General features: G+C 43.0%; 1 protein-coding gene across 2 annotated transcripts in view; it reads left to right on the forward strand.

The window, feature by feature from the left end:
* The window catches only part of LOC306783112 (protein kinase C-binding protein NELL2a-like), a 65,251-nt gene that overhangs the window by 37,662 nt on the left and 15,386 nt on the right, over positions 1-12,203 (forward strand). For both annotated transcript variants that reach the window (XM_079276638.1, XM_079276639.1), the window contains exons 14-15: positions 4,993-5,115; positions 6,597-6,692. In XM_079276638.1, the coding sequence (XP_079132764.1) occupies positions 4,993-5,115; positions 6,597-6,692 (219 nt within the window). The remainder of the gene's footprint in view (positions 1-4,992; positions 5,116-6,596; positions 6,693-12,203) is intronic.

The raw sequence follows: 12,203 nt of genomic DNA on the forward strand, positions 1-12,203 counted from the left end.
TGACTTTTTCCCTGCTTCAGTCAAATTGCCGTCGCAGTCTCCCGACAGAGTTATTCGACTATCAGCACCCACACGTCCACCATCACACAGAACTTGATACTACGGGGACATGTCACCTCTTAGCCTTGAAGAAATGATAGAAAAATGAATCAAGCTGGAACACACACCAGGGTGCTTGTTCTTAAGTGTTGATATGCCAGTTTAGTGTCACCGCCCGAGTGGCAGTAATTGACAATAATAAATGGGTAGGTGCTAAACGAGTAGCTGCAGGAGTCTACTGTTTATTAATAGCAATTGAACATCTGCCTCTGTTTGAAAAGGGTCCAACGGGAGTGCTGATTCCTCCAAGTTGCCCAGAAGAAATATTACAGCCGTGGAAGGAGACATTAAACCGCCCCCTTCAGTACCTATTGACATTGTACATTCACATGATGTACGAGCATCTTTATCATCCTCAATGGCTTTCACCAATTAACGAGTTGCAAATTCAGCAGAAACAATGTCCCAGTATTGATATCCATATTTCCGCGTGCAGCACAGTGTCGTAGGAGAACCAGTCTGCCGAGTAAAGAGGATTAAGTTGACTGTAGTTCATTTCATGGCTCAGTGTTTATGTGCAGAATGGTGGATTAAAGGACTGATCCGCAGATTTAAGGCCGTACAAAACTGCATGGAGCCCTATATTCCTCCTCGGCCTGTCAGGGGGTCAGCGAGCTCAGACACAAGTCTGTATGTTACATCATGACCACCTGCAGCGAGAGGGGTGGCAGGTTCAGATCCCAGCTGGTGGTCTGACTGGAACACATGGACTTCATGTACTTGTCTAAATGAAATATATGTCCGGACACGGCCCAGGCTCTAGTGGAGCCTTTAGCAAAAGAAACATCCCCAACTTTCTTTTGCCCCCTTCTTTGACGAGCACTTCATCCGTGATCTGGAAGGTCAACATTCCTCCTCTTTTCTTCCCCTCTTCCTACTCTTCGTCTTTTCCCCAAAGTGCCCGAGGTGCTCCTCGCTCTGTGCGATTAGCAGCTAATCCATGAAAGGTAGCGGATTGGTTGTGCTCTCCCTTTGAATGTTATTAAAGAAGGCTGTCCTGAGGTGTTCGTACGCGCTCGGTGTACATGTGCATGCAGGGTGTGTGTCCTTGGTCTAATCCTGCGATAACCAGACCTGGGCCCCTGAGGCAGAGGAATGGAGGGAGGGCTGGGCACAGAAGGGGATGAAAGGATGGACAGGGGCCAAAGGTGGAGCAGGGGGCCTGACAACAACAGAGATCAGAAACGAAGACTTTCAGCCTGACTACTCAAAGGGTATGGCATGGGGGGGGGGGGGGGGAGGTTGCATAAACACAGGTTTTGCTCTATTTTTCCGTGACATCCAAATATTCGGCTTTGATTTAAACATGGGCAGTTGGACTTCAGGAAGATTAGCGGCCGCCAAGGCCTCAGCTAATGGGGGTCCAGTTAATAACAATTGCAGCTGATAGGAAGCTAATGCTGCTCGAGACTTGGCATTTAAAAGGTGTTCTGTGGAATGTTCTTGTAAACAATGAAAAGTTATGTTAAATTTAGGGGTTTTCTGACCAAAACAATTATGTGTATCCTCGAGGTCTAATAAAAAGGTTCAATGCATATTCTCTTTTTGCAGAGACAATTAGGAATAAAACCTGCATTGTTTATATCCATTTTGCTATCTTGAAGCTTTCTTCTTACTTGCCTTCATCGGCACATTGCTATATTTCTTGATACGTTGCCGCCTGTCGATCAAATAATGTCAAAACAACTGGACTTGGGGGGGGGGAACGGCCAGCTCCAGAGAGAGATCCCTGGTGACAGGTTGTTCATAATTGATTGTTTATCTGTCAGCAGCCCGAGCAGCAGCAGTCAGCAAGGAAATACCTGTCTCACACACACACACACACACAGAGAATCACCTGGCGGCTCTGCTGCTCTGTCTGTTCAGACTGACGGCTGGCTGTTCCCCGCTCTGGCAGATGTGACCTTGTGAAAAGAAGCCACCATATTCTCTTTCCTGTCCCCTGTGCCCCCGTTACTGTTTTTATATGCCCATGAGCAGACTTTAATTCTGCCCAACAGCAGGTGAGAGTGTGTGCTCAGCGGGCCCCTCCTAAGTGCCCTTCAATCCATCGCACACACATACGCACACACATACATCACACCCTCGATGGAGGAGCTCATCACAATGTCACTTTGAATTTGGATGAGCCCACGGTCTGTTCAGGAGATATAATGGATTGGATGGCGGCAGGGAAATAGATGATGCGGCTCGGGTCTCCTGCAACAAGCATTCACATTTCTGATCCTCTCACCCTTCAGGTGCCATCTTTCAGTCCTCCCACCTCACTGTCTTTCACAATTGCATGCATTTAAAAAGCCAAAAGTTGTGGGAAATTTACCAATATGTAGGTACTGCATACAAAAAGTATCGTATCTCTGTGGTTGAGGAAGGCTCCTGAGATCTGCTTAATGTCTGAACTAAATGTGCAAGAGGAAACGGCTGAGAGAGTAGAATGCATTTCTGTTCCCCGTCAGGCGCAGTGCGGCCCAGAAATTCCAAACTGTTGCCCCCAGATTAGCAGTGAAGTCTCTCGGTATGTGTTTTCCAAGAGTGCTAACCTTTTCTAAGAGATGCACTTGACTGCGTGTCCTTTCAGCAGCCTTTGAAAGTTCTCTCTGCACTGTAAACACATGGTAATACGAAATGAAAAAAAGTCTGGCTAAATCACGAAATGTTTTCCAAATAAGAGATCGCTCTTGCAAAAAGACTTTTCATGATCGTTTTTTTGTTTTGCACCCTTTTGGGACACAGAATTGTTGAAAAGGAAAAAGGTTAAAACAAGTCCACAGAGTTGTTCTGCACTTCAGCTAATGTAGTGCTTAAGCAAGTACTTCAGCATTATTGATGTGAATCTCCAAATATGATCGACGAGTATTTTTCTTTTGTGTGTCTCAGAGGGATGAAGAGCTGCCCTTTGTGTTCAGGGGCAGACGCAGGGCGGGCCTTAAAGTGCTCGTTCATACAGCAGGAGAGATGGCTTGAATGATTTGCAATTCTTTAACTGTTTAGTTCAAATCTTGATCCAGCACCAGATGAGAATTTCCATCGCTTTTGCAGTGACAGTATCCTGGTTGCATTCGGGATTAGAAATAAAAACACAAGAGACATCTCACCACGTAAACAAACATGGAAACCCAGAATAAGGCCAGGATGGTTCAGTAAGCCGGTAGCACTGTGATAGACTCCAGTTTAAGGAGGGTAAACATTCATCCGTGGTGCGAAAGGTTTGGAACACAGCAATGGAGTCGGTGACAGAAAAATTAGGAATTATTGAAAAAGAGTCAAGTGTGTTGTCTGGTGTGATTCAAGCTATAAACTACTGACATCATGCACTTCTTTGACAGCCGAACATAATGTTATTTCAAATCAGTAAAACATTCAGAGCAGCCTCCACAGAAATCACATCATGTTTTTTTCCGAGTTCACGGCTTCTTGACAATAATATTTGAAGAAGAAACACCACGGTCTGATCTGATCATAAAATAACAAGAAAACTTCTCCCTTGTAGTTTCAATAAGGTTTCATCATTCAAATGTTTTAAGAGGCCTATTAAATGTAACACAAGATGTGAGATGTATAATGACAAGAAGACCACTTTAAAAAACTACTCTCCTTTATTTGGGTTGCATTATCCGTCCTGCGTGAGGATATTGTCGGAGCAAAGGCGCTAAACAGTTTTAGTTCCATTTGTGTGTTAGAAACACGCATTACTCTGTGGAGAAACATTAAAATCCATTTTACACTGTATGGCTTTATAATCCCACACCGGGCATTATAATCCTTTCATTCGCCTGTGCGGGTTTACAGCAGATAGTATTGTACTTTATGGTTCCATCAAGATATTTTAACATATTTTTTACACCACTAAAATGAACTTGTAGTCCTCGTATCTCATGTTTCTCTGCCACCAAGTTTTGATTTTCCTGTAAATATGAAGACAATACACTTTTCCTCCTATTTTCCACATGCTACACCTGTTTGAACTTGCTTTCTGCTTTTTCTGCACATTGACTTTATGTTATTATAACACTATTTGTATTGTTTGATCTTTATAGTAGTCGATTATTCTCTCGGCCTTCATTACATTGTTTTTTTTTTTAACCACCTTATTTTGTCTCCTCTCCTGTTAAAGGGGAAGCGATTGGTTCTCCAGTTGGATGCAGCATGTAGTCATGGGCTGTAGCCATTAGTCAAGCTTGTCAGTGCGATATTCATAACGAACCATATCACTAACTCCACAGCAGCACCGGCGATGAGAGCTTGGGAGTCGCGGTCCTAAGGGGACAGTCCGTTAATGCTCGTGTGAAACTCACAGAAAACATTTCTCTTGTTACTTAATGGCCAATTGTGCCATTGTACAGCACTCCAACTGAAGACCAGCGGCTCATGAATGCAAAATACAGCGCCTCATTACTGTACACGCCTATGTGCAAATGCAGGAGCGTATTGTCAGTCGTTAACTCGGATTCATAATTGAGACCAATCCATACTGCATACTGTGCCAAAACAATGAACAACAAATTACAGCAAAACATCTGAAACAATGTTTCATGACGGATCACGATGGGAGACAGCGAAATGGCTCGTCCTCCTGTCGGCTGTTTGTCACTGATGTGTTATCACCAGACTCTGTCTAACGATCAAGTCATTTAATCCAAGACTGAGTCTCAAATCACTTTCTCTTAATGGAAAGCAAAACAAATGACCAGACAGATCGATCATCCCTCATATTTACAAGGACAACATTCAGTATTTTTTCATCAAGTGTTATTTTCTTGATAGTGGGCGTGTGAAGATGGGAGTATAATGACAACAAGTTTCACTGCTGAATTTTTCCACATGCTTTTATCAGAATGTATATAGAACAAGCTTGTTGGCGGTGACGCCTGTTGTGTTGTTTTTTGTCTTCAGAGCATGACGAGTGCCTCAGCGGGCTCCACAACTGCGACGAGAACGCCCTGTGCTTCAACATGGTTGGAGGCCACAGCTGCTCCTGTAAGCCGGGCTACACCGGCAATGGGACGGTCTGCAAAGGTAAGCAGCACCATGTCAAAAAATATCATTGCAGTGGTGTCAGACAGTCTATGCTCTCCGAATAAAATCTGCCACAAAAAAGGGAGTCTCTTCCGAAAACACAGCTCAAGTTATTAAGAATCATCCATCCAGAATAATTTATCAGAAATGAAGGACATTTTGCTCAGACGTGGCGTCATTAAATGATCATATAATGAGCAATAAAACATGGAATGGAAATCGTCTTCAATGTCACGCAAATCAAATAATAAACAGTCTTCTCTCTTCAGGGAGGCCGTTAAACACGCCTGTTCCTATAGCTAATGGTAATGTCCCGAAACGTAACTGTGCACACAGGTATCTCTGACTTTCTGTTAACTTCTGCTTCACACAAGGCTCTACACTGTCGTTGTTCTCTGACTGAGGTTTTGTGACCACCTTCCCTGTTTTACACGAGGAACAATTTGAACTGAGCGCCGTTAATATTACACCGTAATCTGTTGTGAGAAATACAAAATAAATCAATCTTACAACATAAGTCAGGGATGCCCTGCAAAAAAAAGTCCTGGTTGAAGATATTTCTAGTGAGCAGTTTTTCAGGCATATTCACGAGTCTGTTCCACAGTCGAATCCTCTCACATTAGTTCCCCAGCCTCATATCACCACCATGAAAACCGTGTTGTGGTTGTACTCAGTGAAAAGCCATCTGTGACCCGGGTTTAATGAGAGCTTCTCTCTGTGCGTTGCTCTATTTCTAATCTATGTTCTGACACTAGAACATTGGCTTGACCTTAGCCGGTTCATCAATCCCTTGATTAGAAATCTATTTATAGGGGAAGTGCAGCTATTTTCCGGCTAAAGATCACTTTCCTTGTCATCGGGTGCACTAATCATCCTGTGAAAAGGTTTTTTTTATTTTCTCTAGCTTTCATGAAGCCCAAGCTGATGTCAAATTACTTCTTTTCCCCAATCAACAAGCCAAAAAAACTAAAATTGTTCAGTTTTCTATTGAGTAAGACAAAGAATTGATTGAAGAGATCAATCGCTTGTCAAAATAGTTACTGGTCATTGTTCGGTTAATCGAACAATCAACAATACGGAATTGTTGGAGTGCCTCGTTCACAAAATCTGAAGCACTGTGTGGTGCTCCTTTTACTGGAGAGGGCTTCTTTCATTTGTGATGCGTCTTATTCCTTATTCTGGGTGTAATTTGTGTCTAAATTTAATTTGATTCCATTGCATTATGTCAACTTCAATGACTTCTCTGTGTTTTGGGGACACATTAACGAACAGTCTCTCCATGGATAATGAACATTTTAAAATGAACCTTGATGAGAAGCATTAATTAAGTGAAATAATATCGTGAGAGCCTGTAATGAATCAACGCACCAAATTAGCTCTTATTCTGTATGCAAATACATATGCTGCTGCTGGTCTAATTACATAGTTAATGCTCGTTAATCTTTGTGAGTAATGTCTCTTCTCGTCTGGTCTACCTCTAGCTATGTGTGACGGATTGTGCCAGAATGGGGGAACCTGCGTCTCACCTAACAACTGCGTTTGCCAGCAAGGATTTACGGGGAAGAGGTGCGAGACGGGTAAGAGTTCATTTCAGCTCCACTCCTACGTTTCTCTCCTCAAAAAGAGCTCAAGCAAGACCTTTGACTGAATGTGCGCGAAGGGACTAGAAACGGGAGGAAGAGGTGATATCAAGCGAGGAGGTGTTTTATTTTCTTGTAATCTAGCCGGAAAGGAACTAAAGATGAGCAGCGGCGTTACTGTAGAGCGGTGATTAAGATTGCAGTCGTTGCTTTAGTTATCTGAGCACGGGCTTTTGTTTAACAAGGTATTGATCAATCTAACTTTGTACAGCTGCCTTTGCTCTGACCCCGACAAAACAGCTGACAGCAAAACATCTGTAAACGCGTAGCTGTTTTAGTGTTCACAATCTCCTATATTCACACTGTGTGTGTGTGTGTGTGTGTGTGTCCGACTGTGTGGGTTTGCACTCCATGGTGAATAATGACTTTGTACCTCTTCCAATGGCCCGATGGAGGATTTGAACTGCAGTTGCAGCAGTATGGGAATTACCTCATATTAATCAGCATGGCATTTTTCCTCATAGGCACCATGCCACATCCAAATTACCACTGCACACACTCCTGATGCACGCTATCGGGTATGATGGCTTAACCGAGGATTAAGTCAGCCTGTGTTTACAGCAAAGAACATATCACTGCTTGCCTTCATGCATGGAGATATGTCAAACACAACATTGTGATAAGACTCGAGGCTTTGGATGCTATTCGGTGTGTTTTCCCCTCCAGTGCTGGTGATTTAAGTAAACAAGGAAGGCTGTAATCCTGGTGGTTGTGCTAGACGAGCTAAATGTCTAATCTATAGCAGCAACACCTTTCTCATGACCCGTTTCAACCCTTTGTGGAGTGTCCTTGAGGAGTCAAGCGGCCGAGCTAATAGAAAGTCAAGTCATGACGGTTCTCTCAGTGTGTGTGTGTGTGTGTGCTTGTGTTTGAGTGAAGCAAACTGAGCTTCTCTGCTTGCTCATTGGTTCGGGTATTGATTGCACATAAAGGACCTTTTTTTACGAGGCATCCTTATTACTGCTCGCTTTAAAGTAAATGAACTTCCTCATGGTGCTGCTCTGAGAAGCTGAGGAAGGGGAATAGTGTGTGTGTGTGAGTGTGTGTGTGTCTAAAGCTACTGAGAATGTGTTAACACACCTAACCATAATGACTTGTCATCCTTCCCGTTTTGCAGCAGAGAGTTCTGAGGACCTCGTTCCTTAGTAATGGCATGGTCCAGGCAATCACACATTTCATTACCTTCTATTGTGTTTTAGATCCCTGCCTTTCACTCTTTGTCTCCCTCTCTCACTTTGCTCTCTTTTGTGAGTGTCCCGCGTCTCAAAAAACAGTCACAGAAGAGTCCATCAAAGGAGGAATCTTCTAAAACGTACAAAAGATTTGTCCAAGGTGATTCTATTCATCAGTCGGTCTCGAAAGAGCTCTAAAAATGAATGCGTTTTGTAGGAAACATTTCTTTGTTGTGGAGTACGGTTTTTAAATATTTCTATTTTCATCAGATCAATCATATCAAGGTTATGTTTTAGAGTTCTTCTGAAATGATGGATATCTCTGTCCACAAAAAAGAAAATGAATTCCCTAAAAAGTCAAAGCACACAAGTACAGAATTCTAAAAGCCTATTGAAGTGGCTACATGAAAAACAAGACCAGCAGACAAGAATTTATGAAAAGCTTCAATCAAACACAGGAGAATTTAGCTCCGTCATTACACCAATAATCAATGAATATCACACAATGTCACAGATAAGGGACATTTCTGTCATGTCCAAGAAGTCATGTCATTTGTTTTTTATCTATAGGAAATTCCAAAAACTTCCATTTTAGAAAAATAATGAAACTCCATTTTTTTGATTTGTAAGTTTTCTGATGATTTCATCCTTCACCCCAATTTATTGCAGGTGAATTAAATATTGTTTATGGTGGTCACAACATTAAAACAATCAATTTAACATCGTAGCACCCTTATGTGTGTACCGGTATATATGTGTCGGCTCTTCACTTTTCATAAAGCAGCAGTCCAACAATGTAACAGTAGATCCTTAAAAACACAACTCAAATTCAATGCAAGAGTATAATCTTCAAATACAGTCAATTTGATGATCAAAGCAATATGAGACAGTTAGCTTAGCTTAGCATAAAGACTGAAATAGGGGGAAACGTTGTGGTTTTTAAGGAGGTTATGTGCTGCACCAGTGAAGTGACCACCTGCACCAGTAAGTCATTTCTTACACTGAGCCAGTTGTTTAAACCGTCTGACGGAGATAAGTTATCAGTTAGCCAATATGTCTCTGCTAACTGTCTCCTGTCTACAGCGCCATATTTAACATACAAATATGAGAGGGGCATCTCTTTCTTAAGAAAGTGAACCAGCATGATTCCAATAGTGTTGAACAAGAAGTGAGTGACGTATTCTACTGTGTGTTGTAAGAGAAAAATAACTGTTTGCAACCCCATTTCTCCATTAATTCACTTGTCTCTTTCTTAACCATGAGGGAAATAAGGGGATGAGAGATTGGTGGCTCAGGGATTTTTCGGCTCCCCCTCCGCTCATCATTGAGGCTGATTAGAATTCGAGGTACGGCGACGCAAACACAAACAAGCGCTCGCACGCACGCCGAATGTCTCGCGCGCTCCTCATGCCTCAGGCGACAAGATGTTTGTCACCACTGCTGCCGCTTCAGTGCGCATCTCTCTCCTCCTTCTCACTATTTGACTTCTTCCCATTCTCGTCAGCTCAGTGACAGCTGCCATCGTCATGTGCTCATTTTTTCTGCAGGTTTAGTAGTCCAGGACCACCGTCAGGGGCCCCATGCTACAGGGCCAAAGCCTCTGGCACCGTTTAGAGACTTCAGCAGTCAGTCAGTGAGAAAGGGGGAGTCCGTCTTATTGTCTCCTCGCAGTGTGACAGGAGCTCCCAGTGAGGGAAGTGTCTACTGGTGAAGCTCACAGAGATGTATGGAGGTTAATGTACTGTTGGATATGCTGCTCTGCTGGTGGGGAGGATGGGAAGGGAGCAGGGGGGTGAGGATGATAGTTTGGGGATACGGGATGGAGATGTACGGAGAGAGTGGCAGATGCAAAATTCGAGGAGGGAGAGGAAAGAGAAGTAACGACCAGGAGGGGAGGGGGTGAGAGGAGGTGAAGTGGAAAGGAAGATACAGAGATGTTTGGAAAAACTGACAGATGCAGCGACGGAACGGGAAACGCAATGAGAGAGATGGGCGGTGGGAGGCCAGGGGTTAGTGGGTTTTCTCTGCATTTGGATGCGGAATGAGGCCGGTGGAGTCGGTGCAGCAGGAGGAGGAGAAGCGGAGCTGGGTGGATGAACATGGAAAAGCTTTCACTAAGTCTGGGCTCCCCACCCCCAGAACCTTGTGAGCTTTTAGAGGCCTCCCCAGGGACTCCAGCACTTCTGCTGCTGCAACAGCAGACTGACGGCCTGTCATAAGACACCGAACAGGAGTTCCTCAAGGCAGTGCGGATCGACACACGCACGCCTGTGAGCACGCACACACACATTCCCGTACGAGAAGGCGCTGAACAGTTTGCCGATTGTCAACGTGCCTCCCAATTTTGGATTGTTGTAAGTCGGTGTGTTGCAGTGTACGTATGTGTAATAATTTGTGTACATTTTTATCTGTACAATTATGAGGATGCGTGTTTTCAGTTTGAGTTGAGATCTTCTTGTGACTGAATGTGTGCGCTTGTCATTACCATTCAAGGGGAATGGATGGGGAGGGACAGGGGACACGCATTGCTGACAGACAGACACCGGCTAGTGGAGAACTCTGACACATCATGAATTATGCAGGACACAGCTGCGGCGGGGCACATACTCTTCAGTCGTGGATATAAATGTGCGCAGGGCCAGCCATGTAATGTGTGCCCCGAACATGCCGCATAGTCAATGTGCTAGCCTCAGGCTGGCTCCAGTCCTTATATGGCTTGGGTGAGAGATGGGCAAATGCTGGAATATTAGGTTTTCAGCAAAATGGGCGTCCATTAACTTCTCCAGATACACGTTACTACTACCTATTAATATGTTTCAGAGTAAAGTATGTCTGTTAAAGCCTCTGATGGTTCTTTTTCAACCTGCTCGCGTTCGAATGCCGGCTAGAATGAGTCAGGTTATTATTCTCTGTGATTGATGACTTACCTGTAAATGAATTTCTCTGATGTGGTAAAATCAACTCATGTTGTTGACGTTGCAGTCAGTGTACTATTTGGTTGTAAATCCTATTTTATTTCCCGTTTCATTTGGGTTCATGTTGCAGGTAATATCTTTTGTTTTGACATTTAATAGGTGCAGAGAAGCAAAGTTGCCACAATGTTTTGACCCTGGCCTTATTTCCCAATACATATTTAGACCCTTAATATACATAAACATGCAAAGAATACTTTAAAACAGGCAAGAGAGAACTTAGAACCATTGTGCACATAATGTAAATGTTGTCTAAGTTCGTCAACAATCAGAGCTTCCAGCTCGCAGCTTCAAATGATGTGCATAGTTTAAAAAAACTCAACACTAAAAGCAAGAAAGGGAGATATTGAAAGAGAGAACAGAAGATCAGGTAAAGTGGCACTATGGCAAAATGAGATTAATATAATATTGAAGGCATAGGTTTAGGCAATGTAAGTAAAAATAAACATTTACTTAAAGGGTGCACTGAAAAAGACTGATTAAATACAGGTACTGTAGCTTTACACCTCCGTTCATTGAAATGTTCCATCATTGTGAAGGCTGCTCTGGATGTCTTTGCACTGGGTGCTTTTTGCATAACCGATGAAGAAGAGGCTTTGGAAATTCTCAGAACATGCACAATTCATGGCCATTAGATGCAAATCAACGATTTTATAAATATTTCCTTGAAAAGCATGGTTCAATTCTTCTTTTCCATTTTCTAGCCTACGGGGCTATTTACTTGCATTGTTAATAGATATTCACTCATGTTGCATAAAACCCCACTTACACACACATAGTCTTGATAACAGTATATACGAAACCGATAAAACACAACAAAACCGCAAATGCTTTCAATAAATCATGTTGTAGTGTCATCTGAAAGCAAAATGAGCCGGGGGAACTTGTCTACGAGTCTTAAGAGTTACGATGCTTTTAGAAAATACCTCGCGAATGTAAGAAGATTCATAACAAGGGTTTTTATGATCATCTTAGCTTTAAGATGCTTTTAGGAAACAGGGCCCATGACTGTGCAGATTTTCCATCAGCCGATAAATAATTGGACGTGACATCTGTGGACAACCCCTTCTGTTTTGGCCTCAGAAGTGTGTCTATTGATTGCCTTGCTGAACTGTTTCTTTAAGAAGAATGGGGAGATAGGGTTTGTATTTTTTTTTTCCAGCTCATTATCTGCTCCTTTCAAGCCCCTCTAAGCTTGTTAGGGTGCTTTGCCACCAGTTAAAATGTTCTGTCACTACGCTGTCAGTTCTCTAACTAATGGCCATCCCGAGAGCCCTGGTGTTTTACACCTACAACTGTAAATT

The sequence above is a fragment of the Melanostigma gelatinosum genome, assembly GCF_949748355.1.
Source record: "Melanostigma gelatinosum genome assembly, chromosome: 1".
Classification (NCBI taxonomy): Eukaryota; Metazoa; Chordata; class Actinopteri; order Perciformes; family Zoarcidae; genus Melanostigma; species Melanostigma gelatinosum.